Source organism: Thermobia domestica, chromosome 8 (assembly GCF_964235325.1).
Source record: "Thermobia domestica chromosome 8, izTheDome1.hap1.1, whole genome shotgun sequence".
In the NCBI taxonomy this organism is placed as follows: Eukaryota; Metazoa; Arthropoda; class Insecta; order Zygentoma; family Lepismatidae; genus Thermobia; species Thermobia domestica.
Window position 1 is genome coordinate 54194945 of NC_137461.1, and position 22328 is coordinate 54217272.

At 35.9% G+C, this 22328-nt stretch overlaps 2 protein-coding genes across 2 annotated transcripts; both read right to left on the bottom strand.

Moving 5' to 3' along the window:
* Positions 1–18327: 18327 nt before the first annotated feature.
* LOC145692133 (uncharacterized) lies at positions 18328–19356 on the bottom strand. The gene has a single exon (XM_081767433.1). It carries the CDS (start codon positions 19354–19356, stop codon positions 18328–18330), a length of 1029 nt encoding a protein of 342 aa, XP_081623559.1.
* Positions 19357–19449: 93 nt separating this feature from the next.
* On the bottom strand, positions 19450–20706 carry LOC145692134 (uncharacterized). Its single transcript, XM_081767434.1, has one exon. The coding sequence runs from the start codon at positions 20704–20706 to the stop codon at positions 19450–19452; it is 1257 nt and encodes a 418-aa protein (XP_081623560.1).
* Positions 20707–22328: the final 1622 nt, after the last annotated feature.

Sequence of the window (22328 nt, forward strand, 5' to 3'; positions counted from 1 at the left end):
CGCGAAAAAGGGCTTGAGTGGAAAGAGCCCGGGTAGAAATAGTCCCACGGCCAGAAAGCCTGAAATCAAAACAGAAGTGGAAATCAAAGATGCACGAGTGGATAGTGCCACCTTAGTAAGTAGAAGTGATTGTCTAATAGAAGGAAGAATATCAGTGGTTATTAGAGACAAAAAGGAAACTTGAATGGTGATCTTAATTTTGTTTAGTTGCTGTTTGTTCTGCAACAATCCCTATCGCTTAAGTCGTTTCACGATGAAAGTTTGCTTTCAACCGTGTCTCTCTGAGTTTGTAGACGTGGAAGACCCGGGTTCGATTCCCGGCGGGATCTCATGTGGTTCGAATTCCACGTTAATCAGTAGGTCCACATCTCATACAGCCTCGCTGCTGAAAGGGATGCTAAAGTGAAAATCATATCATATCATATCTCTAAGTTTGTATTCTCGAGACCTAGGCTAATCAGACTATCTATTAATGACTGTTCCCTTAGTTCTAAAGTTCAATTTCTGCCCCTGAATCAAAGTAGAAAAATACGTATTATATGAATAATATTATCTTGAAAAATTTTCTTTAATTTTGGTGTAAGAACATACATGTGGATCTCCATACAGGGTTAGTCAAAAGTATTGGGACAGAACAATAATAACGACACGCGTGGACGGGGGAAAATCAAATGTTGCAATTGGTGTTATTGCAAAAACTGCATTGGCTTGGAGTGTGGTCACCGTGGAAGCCATTTTGAATTACACTATATTGCGGATCGTACATTTTTTAAGGGAAATGGCTATGATCTTACACTTCAGTTTAGGCTTTATATTTCCACAAATGTGAAGGTGAACTCATTTTTGACACATTACCATTTGTTTATGAGACAGGGTGTTTGACATATGTATCTAACAGGAAAAAAATATCATGACAGGGCAGTAACAAAGAGACAAATGGACAAAGGAAAAGTAAATGTTACAGGTTGGTATTGCTGTTAAAACTGCGTTAAATGTTCATGGCACCCAACTTGAATTCCGCATATTATATACCATAAAATATTTTCAAATAAACAAAGGTACTTGTATCACATAAATTTAGGCTAGAATCTTGCTACAAACGATAATCTGAATTAGGGATGCGCACAAGACAAGATTTGAGGCTGTCTTGTCTCAAAAATGTACTGTAAATGTGATGTCTCGACTCGAAAAATGTGCATTTTTCTATTGGAAGAGCTGTCTCGACTCGGATATTCTCAGGTAAATTCTGTCTCGACTCGTCTCGTGCGCATCCCTTACCGAGTCGACTTTTGACCGATCTCTATTCATTTACGCGATAGTGTGCTAAGTTTGACATTTGTTTCTAGTAGAAGAAAGTATTTAGACAGGTAACTAATAAATAGTACTTAATTGTGTTCTTAACGTTTCTGTTCGTTTGCTTACGTTTGTAAAATATTGAGAAGTTACCACGTATGTATAACATATTTTAATAGTAAGTATATTTGTGATTAATTGTTACTTTACGACTATAAAGCAATAGAGTGCTTTCAATGTGCAGTTTCGAATATTTGGTAGAGCTCAACAACGTCGTTCAAATAGTAGTGGGTGATAACGATGTTTCTTCTGGTCAGTGTATTGTACCATGCAGAGTTAATACGGGAAGGATATAATGGTATAATTGCTAGAAAGAAACCATGTATTTCCCAAATTAAGAAATATAAGATACTTAAATTTTCTACAGCTTTTGAAAATAAACCCAAAAACTGGTGCGAATATTTTTATCGGCGAATTTAAGTGTAACCTGCATGAATATGATGGTAGAATAATAGTGTTTCGACAAGTAAATACAGAAATAAATGTCAAGAACTTCCAGCCTGCTTTAAAATACAGAAGAAATATATCTTAACGTTCTTAGAAGAACTTCTAATTTTATCAAGATATTGATCCCAAACAAAGTATATGTTGTAAAGAAAACATTGCTTTAAAACTGCCCAAAAGTTCGCTAAACCCCACCACACAGTACCGGCTCTAATCCCATTCAGAATCTTTGGAGCGAATTGCAACGTAAGGTCAATATATACGAGTTACGGTGAAAGAAGGTTTGAGAAAAGCATTACATACAGATTGGAACAATATTTCCCTACACTACACCAGGAAAATTGTAACAACGATGCAGAAATGCTTAAAGAAAGTTATAAATCATTGTGTGTTTGCTATTAAATACTAACTGTATTAACTTGGAGGAATAAAATAAATTTAGAGGACATTTTATAGTAGTTTTTTAATAATATCTGAATATTTATGTGATCAACAGTGTCCACATCCCCATTCAATGTAGTTTTTGCAACAACACACACTTGCAACATTTGCTTTTCCTCCGCCACATTATTATTTTATTGTCCTGATACTTTTGTCTACTACACACTAATGTCAAACATAGCACACTTTCCTCGTAAAAGAATGAGGATTGGTAAAGAATGAATCATATTCTCGTTTGTAGGAAAATTCAATCCTAAATTGATGTGCTAAACATACTCCTTTCCATTTAAAAATATTATGTGATATCCAATATGGCGAATCTAGGATGGCTGTCATTATGTCCACGCCCTCACTCAGTGTAGTTTTCGCATCAACCTGCAACCTTATACTTTTCTACGTCTACGTGTCTCTTTGCCTGTCCAAATACTTTGGTCTACTAGATACAAATGTCAAACGTAGCACCCTATTTCGCAAACGAATAAAGATAGATTTTAAAAAAATGAGTTCTTCTTCTCATCCGTGGGAACATTCTAGCCTAAATTGATGTGTCAAACCCACCTCTTTCCATTAAAAAAATATTGTGTGATATCAAATATCGCAGAATCCACCATCTGCAATATTTACTTTACCTCCGTCCACGCGTATCGTTATTACTGGTCTGTCTTAACATTTTTACTAACCCTATATTTTTTCCACATGTATGTTCTTTCAACACAAATAAACAGGTATGTCCACGTAATATTTTTCATCTAATAAGTATTTTTATACTTCTGAAGTTTTGCAGGCTATATCTCAGATTTCTTGACATGGGGCCTTTTTGTTAGGGGGCCCTTTTGACCAGGGTCCTTTTCACTCAGGCCCTTATGACTGGAGCCCTTTTGGCTAAAGCTTTTCTGTCCTCGCCCTTTTGTTCGGGCCCTTCTGACGTGACACCGGTTGTAGAATAGGAAGATATCATATACAGAGGTACAACAGTTATTTAATGCTACATTTTCCGACTAAAACCCAATTTCGAAGTCAACTGCCTGAGAGACCATTAAATGTTTTGCAGAAAGGTACCGCATGCGATCAGGAAGACCGAAACAATGTAGCAATTTGGCAGTTTCTTTTAATTTACAATCTTTTGTGGAAATTCCGCATTCATTGATAACCAGAGTTGCTAACAAGCTAGGTGTTTCCCAGAGTTCAGCGCAATGAATTTTTGTACACTATGCTCTTTATGTAAAGTCATTCTGAAGTATGATTAGTACCATACTAAAAAGTTCGATTAACATGTTAATTGCAGTAGTAAAACCTTCAGTATGATGCTAATCATACGTCAAAACGACTCTGCATAAGGCGGTATAAATTGAAACCCTAGGAGAATGCGTTTAGTGCATGAAATAACGGAAGACGACTTTGATCACCGCATTGAGTTTTGCGAAGTAATGATATGAAATATCGATGACAGCAATATTGTCGTAAATGACATGGTATTCTCTGGTAACTTTCAGACTGTCAGTTTAACGTCCCACATTATGCCCTTTAGGATGACGATGATTAAAGCAAGTGAATGATGATGAAAGAACGGGTGAAATCAAAAGGAAACGAGGGTACCGCGGGAAAACTCACCTATACAATATTGTCCACCACAATCTTACTTGGCCGGGAATCGAACCAGTAGTCCTACACACCACAGCTAAGCGTTCTACCACTGAACCGCCGTGCCCCTCCCTCCGGTATTCATTGATGAAGTGATATTTCCCTTATATGGTCTGGTGAACCGAAAAAATATCACTACTGGAGCGATGAAAACCCACATTGATGGGATGTTATTTCGAAGAACAGAAGTGCAGAAGCTACTGACAGAAATAAACTACATTCTTAATTAGAAATATTACGAATGATATAAGAGATATGTAAATTAAAAGTAGGAATGCAAAATATTTTTTGAATACGGACTGTGGTTTAATTAGAAATACAGCTGGTAAATAATAATATTGGACTACAAAGGTATTCAGAAGTCTTGCTAGAGGAAATATAAATATATTGAGATTATTATTATTATTATTATTATTATTATTATCGAATTGAAAATTCAATGGTGTATCTAAAATCAGGTAAAAGATCAGAAAAAGTACGTGTAGCCAACAAGCGGTAAGAAATGTGTGAAGTATTAAGGGCTTGCATTGAGGGTGCCAGGTAAACATGATTGGGAGCCACTGATATACGATATTGCATTGAAGACGACCCCTTCTGTACACGTCGTTCTTTGTCTAGGCCTTACTGACCTGGAATCAAATAAAAAATAATGTAACAAGAAGTATATTATAAACAAAAAATCCTTAATAAATTTATTATATATATTTTCTCCACTAAATCTCATCAAATTATATATATAGATATATATAATATTAACAACTTGACTTCGGTGAACATTACATTATTCTTATTATATATTAACGGTGCTAACCTAACACGAAGCATTATAATAAGGATTTAAAAACAGCTGAAAGACAAATGACAAACATTACAAACAAATAGCATTTGTTTGTATTTTCTGTTGCATCTGATCAGATTTTATACGTATATAATTATTTTACATTACAGTATATTTTTTGAACAACTTGACTTTGATTAACATTACACTATGATCATTATATTTTAGAAGTACCAATCTTGCATAACGCCTTACAGTAAGATAAAAGGAGTGAAAAAAGACATTACTAACAAAAAGTATTTTTGAGATAAACATATTACATTTACTATAATTGAAAAGTACTTACTTAACATGAATCCTTAGAAAAAAAATTTTCATATCTTGTCGATTAAATTGGGCCAGTGTCACTTTTTGGCAAAAAAATGAGATGTTCGTCAAATTTTAACGCCTATAAATGGATATTTTCTTTTGCAAGAAAAGCAAATATTAATATGAATAATATATATACTCCAAACTACTTCGTGTTGACATTAGCCCTTTTAGTCCCAAGTCGCAGATATATAAAGTATGTGAACTTACATTGAAAAATTCTGGCTACTTTAATCTGTTTTGAAATTCTTCCAACTTATATTGGACATAAGTTTATTATCATTTTTGCTTAACTTTCCAAATGACAAATACGATTGACATTTGTCTCAAACTGCTTGCGTGGATTGCAAATTAAAATTGTGAACCAAGCCACGAAGATAGTTCTCTAAAGGTCTTTGAGTATACTCCTGTACAATAGTACGTACTCGACTTGCAGTTACTCTGTATTTTTTTTCTGCCGGTGGTCAATACTTGTCTAGCAACTTCTATTAATTTGATCAACAGAGTGCTCCTTTAACCGTGTATATTCGACGATAACCGTTTACGATAAGATAAAATTCGTTGCGCCATATAATTTTATGATAAAATTACGCGCATCTCTTTACTTTATTTCATAGTTCTATCATATTCACTTTTTAATATTCGGCGACAGTTGCCATCGAAATTCATACAGTTATACGCAAAATAATAATAATAATTAATAATAATAATAATAATAATAATAATAACAGAATTACAATATCAATTACATAAACAATACCTTCGAATAAAGAAAAAAATAACTGTCACGCTGGGATTCGAACCCGAGTCACTGAAATGGCAGTTCTCTGCTTTCACACTTGATACAAAGATAAGAAAATAAACCAGTAGCTATGTTACATAAACATAGCACACACTATTTCTACACGTGTTGATGCAATTCAAAGAATGCAAAAATAATGTCTGCCAGCTTTTCTTCTTTAGAAATTAGAAGTCATAGTGAGGAAGAATTGCAGTAATATAAATCGGGACCAGTTAAAAACAATGAGGTAGCCTCATCTTAAAGAACGGTTCGCGATATTTTCCTCATTGACGAAGGTCTATATCACTTGTTTTTGAGTTAAATAAGGAAACCTCGAGTAAGTCATTGTGACACTCATAAGGAACACCTCCTTATACGAGTATTAGTATGGGTATTTTGTATATAGTCTTACATGCAATGCTTTTAACTAGCTAATAGTTTAGGCGGAAGATGAAGTGACGAGGTGGGTAAGTTTTTAGCGCATTGAACTTATATTCGGCGGACCCGCGTTCAAATCCCGGTCATTTTCTCACTTTTTCAAATGTTTCAATTTCAATTTCAATACATACTCAGTGTGACAACCAAGATTTTCTCTCCTCCAGAAAGAAAAAAATGTTGGAGTGAGGAGAATTGAAGAAGGTCTCTCAATGAAGGCAATCATTTACTAACTTATTTCTAGCAGTTGTTCTAGATTTGATATTTTCGTCTACTTTCAAGCATTTTTTGATTTATGTGTGATCAGTGTTTTTCTTTTTTTAATATACAGTATATAGTGAAATAATACATTACATGCACAACAATATTGAGATTAACATATGATGTTCATTGGACAACACGCTCTAAACCAGAGAGGTTCATCTCAGAATGGAGAAATGTTTCCTGCGTCATCTACTCACAATTTTACTTGCATAAAGACTGGATTCAGTGCTACCAACTGTTGTCAGTGCCGAGAAAAGTTACGTGTAAATTGGGTTGCATCTGTCCAGGCGTTTTATCAACTGCAAATTACCTGGACCCCAAGTTATGGAATTAGAGCACTTAGGGTGGAGAGACTTTTGTTGTTGGATGTACATAGATTTTCCTAACACGAGTAACACTATCTGCTTTTGATCTAAAATATTCCAAGTAATTTTTCTTCTTTCTCTTTCTTTCCTTCTTTCCTTTTATTTCTTACTCCCGAATTTTGCGCCACCTTACTTCGGCAGCCAGGGTTGTTGCCCCGCTCACCCGCACCATGACACGGCACTGATCAATACCTACCTGCAACACTTTTCTCTGTTCACATGAATCGTAACTGGGCTGTTGTAATAACTTTGACTAACACTGTATAGAGATCCATATGTACGTTCTTTCAACACAAAGCAGGTGGTGTCCACTGAATACTTTTAATCTAATAAGCATTTTTATATTTCTCATGCCTTTCACGCTATATCTCAGGCTTTTTTGATGTGAGGCCCTTTGATCGCGGGGTTCATTTGACTCGGGGCCCCTTTTGGCTCAGGGCGTTTTTGACTCGCGCCCTTTTACCGGGGACCCTTTTGACCCGGCATCTTTGGACGCAGGGCCCTTTTGACGTGGGGCCCTTACGACCGGGGCCCTTTTGACGCGGAGCCCTTTTGTCGTGGGGCCCTTTTGACTCGGGCCCTTATGACCGGGGCCCTTTTGACTCGAGCCCTTTTGTCGCGGGGCCCTTTTGACTCGAGCCCATATGACCCGGGCCATTTTAACGCGGGGCCCTTGTGACCGGGGCCCTTTTGACGCGGGGCCCTTTTGACTCGGGCCCTTTTGTCGCGGGGCCCTTTTGACCCGGACCCTTTTGACGCGGGGCTCTTTTGACGTGGGGCCCTTATGACCGGGGCCCTTTTGACACGGGCCCTTTTGACGCGGGGCCCTTTTGACACGGGTCCTTTTGACGCGGGGCCCTGTTGTCGTGGGGCCCTTTTGACTCGGGCCCTTATGACCGGGGCCCTTTTGACGCGGGGCCGTTTTGACTCGGGATTTTTTGTCCTCGCCCTTTTGTCCGGGCCCTTCTGACGTGACACTATAAAATGTCTACCACTACAGACTAACTAGTAGTATGATTAGAGTTTTGTTATAAATTTTCATAGTGCTATTTATGGTTGTATAATCCCTTTTAGCGATTTTTAAAAACTTGAGTGTCACTGTTTAACTTTCATTCATTATCATCTTATATATTTAGTGCATTTCTTTTTTCTCATTTATCCATGCACTCAGGTACATGAACTTTATGTAGGGGGCATGGGTGCTCAGTGGTAGAATGCTTACTTGTGCTGCGTGGGGTACCTGGTTCGATCCCTGACCAATTAAGTTTGTGGGGGACAACATCGTGTCCGTGAGTATTTCTCGGGGTACTCCCGTTTCCTCCAAGCTCTCGTCCTACAAATGCTTTTTACATCATTCACTTACTTTCATCATCGTCTTTCGTAGCCTAATGAGCATAATCGCAGGACTTTAAACTGAAATTTTCTTTCATTTCATTATCTTATTATTGGATATCTTGAGAATGGAATCTCCTTGAGTTTTCTAAGCAATAATTGTATATTTCTTTTTGTTCTGGAAAATGTTCAATAAAATTTGCTGCTCGAATTTCGAACTTTTGTAATAGTGGCCTTCTGCTTGCATTTCTAGTCTTGAGAATGCTCACAACACATGCTACGCTCTCAGCAAACCGCAAAATTCTTCCTATTTCTTGAAATTGGTTGAGACATTACAATCACGCATCTATCAAATTATCCTACATCGTGTATCAAGACGTGGCTTCTGTTGCTTTTGTTTGTGACACATGTACACTCATGTTTAAAATGATTGTCGAATATCTATAACTGTCTTCTTGTAAGAATATATTTTGATAATGATTTTGCAGGGTACTTTTAATACTGATACTATGTGAATAATCGGTAAATTTCATAGGAAAGGAATTATAAATAAGAAAATTAGAACGAGTAAAACAAAATGTTGTTACATGGACAAGAAAGATTTATTTTCGTTTTATTGTTCTTAATTACCGATCTTTTGATATGAAATTTGCCACATAGATGACTTTGTCAATTATACACATACTAACATTAGAAGAAATACCGGGCCAATTCGTTATCAAATTATATTCCTACAACATATTTACAGACTTGCGACAATAAATTTGGACATGGGTGTACCTCTATTTTTAATTGGTGCTTTGAATGTTAAGTTTCTGTTAGTACAGCAATCTATCTTTATATTATAATGAATGTGTGGATCCTTTTTCTTTAAACTATCTAAATAATAATGGTCACAACAGATTGTCAAATGCCCCACTGTGATATACGTATATTGTCACTACGTACTTTTGTGTTATTCTTTTCGATTAGGTAGTCAAAATACTACCGATTCGTTCATCCGTTCAATTCAATAATAATAATAATAATAATAAAAGAAACAATCCTTCTATTACTCCGCATGAAGTACACAGTTTACAGTAATGTAACACTACTCGCATCCCATCTCTGAAGTAGCCGCCTAATAGCCCACAACCTACACATCTGACATGTGTTTTTATGTTAATAATTTCTTTCAGAGAAGTAAATCCGCGAGCCTTTGATGCACGTAATTCCATGTTTAATTTACAATGTTTTTAAAATTTAAAACATAACACATGTTCAGATTCTAATTTATATTGTAGGTTCATGTTTCATTTAGTATCTTTGCTGAAAGCGATTCTAAACTTTAATCCAACAGTCCAACAAATATGTATACATTTATTATATAGACATAAAGTTGTAACTTTGTATTAGAGGAGCTAGTACACTGCCTTTCTAAATACTTATGATTCAGAGTTGGGTTGTACCGGTGCACATGATTTTAGAGACAGAAGTGGAAAAGCGGTAAACATATCGCAGCTCGCTCTATAAAATCCGTTGCGTTGATACGTCCCAAGTCTGAAACATGGTTATTTAGATGGACAGCATATTAGATCCTTTAACATTTTTTTACTGCCTTTGATATCTGTCATAGTCTTCGAGAGAGGCAGCCTGAAAGTTACAATTTTCTCGATTTCGGCATCTCGTAACTTTGAAGCAACGCGTTTCTCGCCATATGTTCATATGGACTCTTTTCATTGTTTACGTGTGAGAATTTCACCAGTGGATTTGGCTACATAATAAAGGAATATATATATATATATATGATGAACTGCTGCTTTTATACTTTACTTAGTGAAGTGCTTAGATCAAACATAGAAAAATAACTTTAGTTAAAGTATTCCTCTTTTCTTTATACATGTTTTTCAATGAACGGTAATGACAAACATTCTTAATGTCACAAATTTCCTCACGCAATCCTCACCCACGATAATATTGGACTAGACTGAATCTGAAGCATCGTTATTTTATAAATGACCCCTAAATTATGGATTTGACACTAATATAGGTCGTTTCTGTATTTTCTACATGGCATATATGAATGAAACCTTTATTTCATTTCGCAAATTCGTTTTGTATGCCAACAGAATATATTACTGTTTAAGTTATTAGAGGTTGCATCGACTAGGAAATGTCTTGAATGAAGTAAGTTTTCATATTTATTCACAGAACCCTTATACACATTGGTTGAAACATGTAAAAATAATGCAGGAAACCGGTTCAATTTAAAGTTGAAACGCGAATACTTATATGATAGAGGAGACATTAATCATATTAATGATCTTGTTTGGTAGTTCAATCCTTTTATACAAGTTGCTAAGAGCATATTGTAGTTGCCGTAATGGCATATATAAATACGTCGAGCAGCTGCAGAAGAGAGTCATCCGCAGAACTAAGTCGTAAAGATTAGGATATGGTACATTATGCGCATTGTAGATCTTAATATAGCATGTTAGACCAAATACATAACAATTAACTCAGTTTCGCCATATCTCACATATATTCACTACAGTCGGAAACCTATCATGCCCATATTTTCTCTGTGTATACATGTGAAACTTCCATTTTGCTCTCAAAAGGTTTAGTATTCTGTTATTTTAAATTTTCAGTAAATTTCTTGCTGCCACTCTAATTTTCATTATTGATGCACTTGCATCTTTGATTGTAAGTGTATATACTGGCGATTCGTTACAAAACATCGCCGCCAGCGATAATCATTGCACTGCTATCAGGGAATATTTTAAGATTTTCATATTTCCTTTTGTTTATTAAACCGATATTTGTATTTTGTTTGTTTATGTGTGTCTATAGGAAATGCCCGACAAAAATATGTAATTTTAAATGAATACTTTACTCATTTTTGTTTTTTCTCTATCGCTCTCTGTGTATTGTTTCCTTATAAATTTAATCAATCTTATCACACTTCTCGAATTTCAATGACCATGCGTCTATTTCTTGGTGCTGTGAACTAGTGCAAACTGTGTACTACTAAAGAAACAATAGAAAGGCAATGTGCAGTGAACTCAAAGCGATGACCTCTCTGATTTCCAAATTAGTATTTGATGGGAGCGTGGCGTACGTGTCAAAATGTTGCATGAGTCATAACGGGGCGTTTCCAAGGACATGATTGTCTACAAAGCACACAGGAAATACACAAAGACGCAGGGCCGGCGCAAGCAGATTTGCCGCCCTGGGCGGTACTTTCACATGCCGCCCCTTTAATCAGCAAACCTTATTTTGACAGAAGACGTTTAACTGTCACGAAAAAGTAAGATGCCTCATTTATAAACGTGTATGAAATGGAAAAGTAAAGTCTCTTTCCGTGAATTTTTAGGTTTAATTCTAGCGAATAACACTCTCAGTTCGTCTTTGAAATACGAGGACAAGTCAAAATTATTTATACATTCCATTCTACAGTTTATTTATATGAAGCTAGGGTTATGCTATGCACATTTTTATACGTCTGCAATGAATGTCTGACCCTTTGACACCCTCCGACCAGAGGAATCGGATCACTGCTGTTTGTTCCTCTTTGATACAAACTTCTAATGGAGCAGCCGTGATATATCTGCAACAGAAGGAAGACAAATGGAAGAATTAAGATCGCACTTTCACAGCATTACCACGACAGTATAAAAAAAATATGCGAGGTCATAAGACAAAGTGCGCAATGTAAGAAAAGTTATGACAAAAATGTAGAAAATGTTTGACTCGCCCTCGTAAATTGGGTTAATATCTTTGGATCGTTTGCGTCTTAAAACGCTGACAAGTTTAGTACAGTTTTCAGACAAAACTTTGGACCATATCTTTAAGATTACTTGTATCGTAAAGAAAACTGAAATTCTCGCTGTGATGCTTAAGTTGCACAAATCATTCTCTTAAAGTTAACACAATCACGTCTATAGCTTTGTAATAAACATCAGCCTTGTACCTTGTTTGTGGATCTTCAATAGCTTCATCATCTGGCTCGTACTGAAACTGTCTCTTCTTCTTTCGACTTCGAGTTTGCACTGTACTATTACTTATCCGTGGATCATCCATATCTAATGCTGATGCCAACTGCATTGCAACAACTAAGTAAGATTGAAAGTTTGCATCATTTATGCTCCTCTCAAAGTACTCAGATATATTTTCAAGAAGCCCGACTGCATCAAACACATGAGAATCAATGCTTTGGAGACTTTTGCTTACTATGTTTATGTGGAATAATTAGTCACACCAGATAACAAGTCTGTAAAGGAAAATAAAGTCACGCAGCTTGTTAGCTAGACACTGAGCATCATGGGCAACCATTCCATTTGTTCTATCAGCAGTACTTATTTGATGTAAGGCATCATAAAGCTCCCATATTTGATATCTAAGTGGAGACAGAGCAACAATTCAGCTCTCTCACCTTGTGATGCATAATGGTTTTTAAGTGAGACTGCTAATATATTTCTGTAGTATGGCCCAACATTGAACTGACTCAGACAAAAGTCAAAATTTTTAATTATGCCAAAAAATACTGCAGTGATGTGAAATGCTGTGGCTGCATCGTTAAGGACAAGGTTTAGTGAATAACTGCTGCAAGGAACATAGAAGGCTCGGGAATTTATTTCTAAAATTCTCTTCTAAAAACCTGAATGTTTGTCTTTCATATTGGTACCATTGTTATATCTTTGGCCGTTTGCAAATTTTTACAAGTGATTCTCCATTGCTTTATGTAATTTGTACAAAACGATCGATTGCCATTTGCTCTGTAGCAGAAATATCTGGCGTATAGTCTAGTATTTTACGATAATATTTTGCAGCTCTCAACAAAGATAGTATTTTACTTTTTATTTGTTCGCTAAAAATTTGAATAATTTCATTTTGGATATCTTTTCCTAAGTAATGGTGGTATTTATTTTGTCCTCCCTTGGTTGTTTTAATGTGTTTGGCCATGACGCTGTCAACACTGAGAAAAAATTACGGATAAAAAGTACGTAAATTCAAGTGATTTTTAGGACCTTTCGTAAGAATGACTTTCCAACATTACCGAGAATGTTAATTGTTCTTGTCCGTTCTACGTATATTTTCTCCTTACTTTTCCAGATAAAAATGATGACGTCAGAACTTATTAAAGATATGACGTCATAGTTAATAACAGGAATAATGGAGCGACACCATTACCGGTCATGTTAAAACTCAAGTGGAATGGAAAAATTACAAAACAGGAATGTTATATTTCCAGGTGTTGCTAGACATTTATCGAGGCAAACGTGGAAAAATCACATGAAGGAATGGTGGAAACTCCGTCCGTGACTGCATTTAAATCTGTATGCGGAGTCTTAAGCACTGTATAGTCCAGTTAAATCTGCATTCGCTACTGTGAAAATGCCATGACGAAAGGATACGAATACATGCTTTGACTGTATTGTTGTCCTTATGCATGGACTTTATTACCATAGTATAATGAAAAGCTTGCAATCAGTCAGGGACGAAAGTAATGAAATTAAGACTAAAACCCAATCCCGCAATGTCTTTTCCCATGTGTATAAAGACAATTTCTCCAAGCAGCGTAGTAAAGCTTGCAGTAATTACTGCACAAAAGTACTGATAGAATGTAAACTCCACTACATAGGACTGAAATATACTCCTTCAGAATGAATAATTGTACGTACGCATTTTGAAGAAATTATATTAGTTACTGATCATTTGGATAATTAGTACATCCACTATAGTTCATGTAACAGGAATTCCTGCAAATCATACGTATACTACGGACTTTATGCCATAAAAATTGGTGCTGGAAACATTGCATCTAGGAAATGTATACTTACAGTACGTACAAAATGCATGTTTTCAGGACAAAAAATCCAGGTTCTCCTGATGAAATAAAATTACATAACATGCAATAAGTAATTACTTCCGGAATTTGTGACATACCTTCATGTAAATATGTGCCTTCTGACCGTGGAAAAATAAATGATTTCATGGAAATATCTCTGTATTGTAATGTAGTCATGTACTTCCTACTATTCTTTATACGTATGTTACAACATTGCTTTCCATACTGAAGTTAATGTGTGCAGGATGCTTCAAAACCTTTAAGTCATTGAACTGCTTGGAAACCATCAATAGTGTCTTGAATATTGTGCAGGTTAATGACACTATTTAGTTCGGAGAGTAACCTTTTCTTCAAAGTAAATATGTTTAATTTTAAAAAAAGTAATTTTGAAAAACATTGTAAGAATCGATACATTCCTTACTGCAGTTAGAAAGAATATTTGTAAGTACACAAAATTCTGGCCTTTTGACTAGCAACCGGTGCTTTGTATTACATAATTAAGCATTGTATGTACCTAGTTCAAATTATACATACCATTTCAATGCAAATTATGACTTCAAGTAGAATCAACTTCGTCAGGTACACACAATGTTTAATAATGTTATTTAAAGTACTGGTAGCTAGTCAAAAGGCCAGGATTTGGTCTACTTACAAATATTCTTTCTAATTACCCAGTAGAAAAAAACTCGATTTTCATGAATGTTTCTCAAAACTCTTTACCAATTGAAGCACCGAGCCGAACAACGGTATATGTTACATTTTAGTGCTTTCAAGAAAACCTTCCCGTTCTTTCATGCAGGCACGTTTAATTGGCGCTATTTTGCTTCTATTACTCCGATAAATGTCGCTATCTGCTGATTTTTTTTTTCATTGTTCTCCTGAAATATTCTGCAAGTTTTTCTCGTACTTCTATAAATCTAAAATGTAACGAATGTCGTTGTTCGGCGTTGTGCTTCACACTGCTAATTCTTGACACTGCTAAAGTAAATATATTTTTTTAAAAGAAAAAAGTCAATTTCCAGCGTCAATATAACATACACAATAATTCGACATCATTGAGGCTTACTAAACAGTTTGATGATTTAAGTTTTGAACCATCCTGTACACATTAGGTTAAGTATGGAATGTAATATTGCAATGTACATATGAAGAATAGAAGGAAGTACGTGGATGTATTACAATATAGAGTTATTTCCATGAAGGAAATTGTTCACCATGGCAAAAGTGCACATATTTACATGAAACATAGTCACAAAATCTTGAAGTGGTTACAGTACATAATGTAAATTTATCTTATCAGTACCTGCTTTTCTGTACTAAAAAATGTACAGTCGTGTACAACAGGTGATAATGGGACGGTGCCGTGTTCGGGGAGTATGTCGGATGCACGTGTTTCCCATCCAAGGCGGAAAATCGTGTTCCGGGTCATCCTAGCCACATGGGGCTTAGCGTTGTTCTGTAACAGGAGAAAAACTTTGCGATTTAGAAGTGCTGGCTCCACAGTTTTCAGGTTTTCTTGAACACGCCTCAATTACTAACAGTACACAGTTACATTGATGCTCTGATCAGCTGGTAACAGTTCCAGATGCACGATGCCGCGAGCAGTTCACCAATCACACAGAAGAATCTTCTGGTGCAGTGCTGGAATCAGCTGTTTGGAACCAGTTCACAGGATGCTAACTAATGATGATAGGACCGTGGAGCTTCGTACAGGACGCACTTCTCATCACATGTAAACACCCTGTCCAAAAAATGGCTCATTCCTCAGACGAGACAGCACAGAAACACAGGTGTTTGCTCGCGTTGCCTTCTGGTCCGGAGTAAAATCATGTGGACCCGTCGACCCAACTTGTAGTACTTCCCAAGCTGATGGAGATGGTTTCTCCGCCAAGCTGCCGAATGATTTCTCCACTCATACTGAATTGTAGTCCCAGTTCCTCACATGTCTGGCCATTGTTCTCAATTGCTGCCTGAAGATCTTCATTTTGTACATGTGTTGGACTTCCGGCACGTGGTGCATCTTCGAGTGTTTCGTCACCGTCCTTAACTTGTTAAATCACTGCTGCACTCTCCGCGTAGTTATGACATCCTCACCAAAGGCCTGGCATATTTTCTGTCCCGCTGCAGCAGCGTTACAGCATACACGCCCTTATTACGCTCTGTAGAAGACCCATGTTCACTCTGTCCTTATGTAAGTTCACGGTGTAACTGAACTACCACACCGCTAGTATGTTGGATATACCACACCAATAACTGATCTTCGCTTTATCTCCATTGGCATTCAGCTCACGGTGTGAGAGCCAATGAACACAGACCTCCACAAAAAAGCGACAGAACTTTCTTGGTTACCTTTATAGTTAACTGCCTTTTCACCATATGTAAATAGGAGATATATACGTATGAATTTAAGAGAGCAATTTATATGTCACTTCAATGCTTTATTTGCAAAACACACACACACACATATATATATGTGCAGTAGACAAGTATAGCTTCCATTAACCATCAAACATATGTAACAATCTAAATTTATAAAATATCCAAAACTACACAACACTTCTGTTGCTAACCATGTCAAATGGATGTCTATTTAATCTGTACCTAAATACAAATAAACATTGAATAAGCTAGTGGTTTCCATATGTCTGTACGATGTAAATGGAAGAACACGTGTGCAGCATATAATTTACTGGTGTTTTTTAAATAAAATTTTTTGTGCTTATTTATTTCACATGTATTTTATCATGTCACATCTGCTTTTACAAAGAAAAATACTTTACCAAGAGTCCTTATACATATATATTTGGTGTTTACTCCTCTTCCCTTGGGACATCTTCTCATAGAACAACAGTACACTTGTATGGTCTTAAATTCTGCTTTAATATTACTGTACGTTTGTCTTAAACACCATTCTGAAACTACTACAATTTTCTCACATTTACACTGAAATGATAATAGTCACTAGATATATTTAATTTTGAATACAGTTGCTTTGTATTGAGGTTATATATTCTCTTGACGACAGTGCAAGACGTTGTGAAACAAAGCATTTTCATCATTGAGTTCCTCCTATTGCCCTTATTATGGGCTATCCAAGCACTTAGATGACCTTGTCGATGTTGGTTAACTTTAAACAGTTCAAGTCATCCACTTCTTGACACTGTTGCTGCATATCTACCTACTTGATACTAATTTCAGCCACAATAAATTGTGTTTCACTACAGCAGCAGCCATGCAGTATTTTTCTATTAGTTTTTAACCATTACTGCAGTTTTTTTTCTTTCTTTTTCTTTTTTTTTGTAAATAAATCACTGTATCAATGAACTTCCAAGAAGTCACAGGTTTAATATAAATTTTACTAAAACGTCGCATTTTTATTATTTACCTGTGTATGCAGTGCATATATCCCCCCTCACCTGAAAGCATTTTCAAAGAGGGCAATTGTCCATCGATCTTTACATTTTGACCTATTTCCAATACTAAAGTCCTGTGATCCTCTTTTTTTTCTTGGCTATAATATTCAGAGTATAGTTTAAGTAAAAGCATTGTAATGAGTTTTAACGATGTTTGTAATTAATTTAAACCACATAGTGAATATTAATTAAAAATGGCTACTTACCATGAATCCTCCCTTGGAAAACCTAAATATTTTTCATATGTTTCGGAACTCGCAGCTTGTTCGGAAGGAACCAGCTACGAGTTCCAAAACGTATGAAAAATATTTAGGCATTCCAAGGGAGGATTCATGGTAAGTAGCCAATCTTTTGTTAATTAAGAATCATCCTCTCTTGCGCTCATGTAATTATATAGTGAATATTTTAGGGAAGAAAGAAGATAACCGGATTGCAGTCTATAAATTGGTTAACATGTGAAGATCGATGGAACATTACCTGCTTCGAAAATGCTCTCAGATGAAGGGCGAAATATCAGCAAACTATACACAAGTAAATAATAAAAAAGCCACTTTTTAGTAGTTTCGAAATAGTAGTAAGTATATAAAGATATACAGTAAGAAACCTTGTAAGAAGGATGATAGAATACACTTAAAATTAATTAACATCGACAAGATCTTCTGTGTGAGTTGACAACCCATGGAAAGGACGATATGACTTCATTAAAATATTGATGCTTAATAATATGAATTACAGGTATGAAATATGATTACTTAGTAACACCATTACATAATTATTCATAAGTATATACTGTATACAGAATGATAACACTGATAATTTTGAGTTTCTTTTATGTTTACACAACAACCAGTTTACAAGATTCACCAATTTCAAACTGTTTTCTAATCAATTGGCCATCGAAGTGTAATGTATTTTACACCATCAGTCATCACTGTGTAAGTGTGTGGCAGTGGTGTTAACAGCTCATCATACTTTACAAACAGATGGTTATTTGTTACACAGACCTCGTAAGCAAAAACATGTTCATAGAAGGCAATCGTGTCCAAAGCTACACAGGAAAAAATTATATCATCATCATGAATTATAATGTCTTTTACTTGACCAAAAACAGGAAGTCCATTGGATTCATCAATGTCAAGTGCAATTGTAGAAGACAAAGAAAAGGTATGGCCCTTCACTTTAACCTTTGTAACAGACATAAGGTCTGCTTCAGGGTGTAATGCATACCTCTGCTTAACCTCTATTGCTGTATCACTGTTAAACCTCCTCTTTTTTCCATGAGAAATGTGATGTGTCAAATTGTTATTAAGAAGTAAGTCATTAACGAGTAATTGATTTCGTATTGCAATTGATTTGCAGACATTTACCCTGCTGTGTGAGACATTAGCCATGAACTTTGAAATTCTATGTCTTGCTTCAAATCTCATGGTCCATATTTGGTTCAGTGGTCCAAATTTTTTCATCATTGCAGGGTAGTGGGTGAGGAAATGAAACTTTGGTTTCAAATGACATTTTGTCAATGAACAGTACATTTCATTGAACTCTGCTATCAAAGTTTGTAGTTGAATCACAGTATCATCATAAACCCTGTTATTTAGAAGTCTTTCTGTAATTTTGCGTAATTGAATATACAACAGCCAAACATAATGGTTAGTGGGTACGTAATATCCCACCAATAGGCCAAAGTACCTCACCAAAATAAGCATTTCGTGAGCTGACGTCTTTATGTTTATGTTCCCCCCATCAATCTGAATAGAGTTTGTAGGTTTTGAATTGGAATCTGGACCATAATTAAAGTTAGCAAGGTTCATTTGCAAAGTCTCAATGGTAATTGCTTTACTTTCTTGTACCAAATAATTGACAATGAATGACATTACATAACGACAGCAACCTTCAAACCAATCATGCATTATGTCGACAGCAACATTGTTAAACAGGTCAAACCCTTCAAGGTTTAACCACACACATTTCTCCTTTATGCCAGTCTTAGATACATCATTTACCTACAACTGATCTTCATATGTCAGAACACTCCTGAGCAAAGTGGGAACCTCTGTGGTTAATTTTTGTAATTCGTTCGTATTTGCATTGCATATCCTGCAACAGTGATTACCAACAAAATTTGAAACAAAACCCAGAATACTGTTCAACCCTAAATTGTCACCAGTTATAGCAGGAACAATGAATTTTACAACACCTTTAAAACAGCTTGTTGATACCTGTACGCCAGTTTTTCTTAGGAAATTCAGTTCATCTATTACCTTTTGAAGCGTAACTGCATTTCCAAATTTTGTTCTGTCAGCTGAATGAAATAAAGATACAAGGAAAATATTCTTCAACTGTGACACATAGTAAGGGGGCAGAAGTGGAAGTGAAAGATATATAGCACCTAATTTATGAATTCCAGCATGTGACCCCAGTGCGTTCTCAATTTCAACATCATCAAAGAAAATAATAACAGGTACTACTAATGTATGTCTTGAGTATTCTTGTGAAGGCTGCATGTTCTTCCATACAGAACCATGAATTATGTTCAAAAGAGGACTGCCATTGTCTTCACAGTTATTCAAATATTGCAAGTAGTTCAATGTTTCACGTATAAATGAGTCCTTACTGAAAAGTTTTTGTAATAATACTCGCAATGGAATCATTTGCATAGTACAAGGAACAGATTCTATGTTGCTACCACAAGCCGTGTGTCTTCTTTCCATGCGTTCCCCAATTAAAACTTCCTGTGGACTAATGTATGTGCCTAATACCTCAAAATATTGTAAACGCTTGTAATCTGTTTCAAACCCGTTTAGAGGTTCTATTGAGAGAACTTCTTCAAGAGCTAATTGAAACTTACCAGGCAACTCTTCTACACCTGCGTGCTCTAAAACCATTGCTTGTAAAGATCTCTTCACATTGTGACTAAATAAGGATTTCATTCCATCAACCACAACTTGTACATGTGAACGGCTAAAAGTTGAATGTGCATACAGTTTAGAAATGAATTTACTCATATGATCCTCCACTACATTTTGTACTGTATCGTTTGTGACAACTTGACTACTTTTCTCTACAACAGGCTGTGACAAATTACCACGTGACTGCAATACAGTTACATCACTGTCTGCTAACAATACACTACTACTCCTATTACTACATTGCTTTTTATTTTTATGTACATTGGATATGTGTCTTTGCAGTGATCTATTATATGAAAAATACCTGTAACAACCCTCATGTATACAAGGAAACATGGTACCTCTTGCCATATTTTTGCACACATTTCTTGTATGATATTGAATATCAGATGGACGATTGAAATTCTTTTTACATGCAAAACAGGTTAACATTATGTATCTTTATTGTGGTTCACTTATGCCTAAATCAGACATGAGACACCGAACACGTTGAGTCATTCTATCATGAACTGTTTTAATACCATAAAATCCCCTTTGCATTAACAACCAGACACTTTCTGACTCCTCAGGATACCTAGCACTAGTAGCATGAAAGATTTTGAAACATGTGTCAACAGCGCTTTGTAATGAATTGAATTTGTACAAAGTGTTCTCGACGACGACATAGGAGCATGTAACTGACGTTATGTCCTCACCCACAAGAACAACCAAAGGCTGAAATGTAGCCCCCAGTTTTTGTAGTTTTTCTTTCCTCTGTTGAATTGTGTTCTGCAGGTGACTGTCAGATGTAATGTGTGTGATGAATCCATCACGTATTTCCAATTTTGATGGGCGCCATGTTGTCCTCTTACAGTTCCTCTTGATGGGTACCACAGATAGCAACAGTGGCAGACAAATCAGAGCAACATTTGTCTTCACGTCAGGTGAAATGTCCTTATCTGAAATCAGTAAATGGTGAATTACATGACAGGTCTCCATATAAGTGAGGTCATTTTTATGTACTATCTGTGGCACATAAATGAAAACTTAATTCACTGTTATACGAAAGCAATTAAATAAGATGGAGAGGATGCTGACTCGGTAGTAACTTCAGTTTTACACACTTTACAAGCTGTAGATGTTTTAAAACTTTTTTCAACAGTGCCAATGATATGTCTATGTAATCAGATTTGTGGACTAAGTTCTCTTCCATTCAAGACTTCCTACAAGAAGTTGCAGTGCGTAAACAAAAATAAAGGCCAATTACGCACTACTTTTAAAACCAAAAACATGTCAATATCATTATGTGGCACTTCCCGGTGTGAGGGACGCTTACTATCTACCGATTAAGCTCAATACTTTTGTTTTCTCTCAAACGTCTATATAATAGTTTATACTCTATGTCTTGCAATACTGTAAACTTTGAACTTAAAATGCGATTTTCAGCAAATTCATAATTTTCAATTTAGCTGAAACTTCGTAGAAACACGTTTCATGATGTGTACAATTAAAATCAAGCAAAAGAAAATGTTTGATTTTGCTGTCCATAAATAAAATCCGCTTAATAGAGTATCAGAGGAACTGTTCCAAAATTGCCTAATTTTCCCGTTTGCGTTGCGCACATATTTTTTGACATATTTTTTTGTATATCGCTCAAAAGAGGGGGCGCGCTCCGTTAGGTTTTATGCAAATGAGATTACACATTGAACTCGACAAGCACCATGAATTTCATCGCACTCGAGTGTGCGGAACAGAGAAACAAATCGGGTCAAATTCAAGGGACGTACCATTTCCAATGCTCAGACTGGCTTGATATGAGGCAAACCTCTCGCAAGAGAATGCCGTAGCCATGTGTCGTATTTCCGCTGAATGGTCTTCTTATAGATGAAATAAGTGGAAGCGAATGCTAGTTAGGATTTCGCCCATTCTACACCATATCTTAAAAAAAAAACATTGTTCGAAGAAACAAAATGATCATTGCACTAGAGTAACAC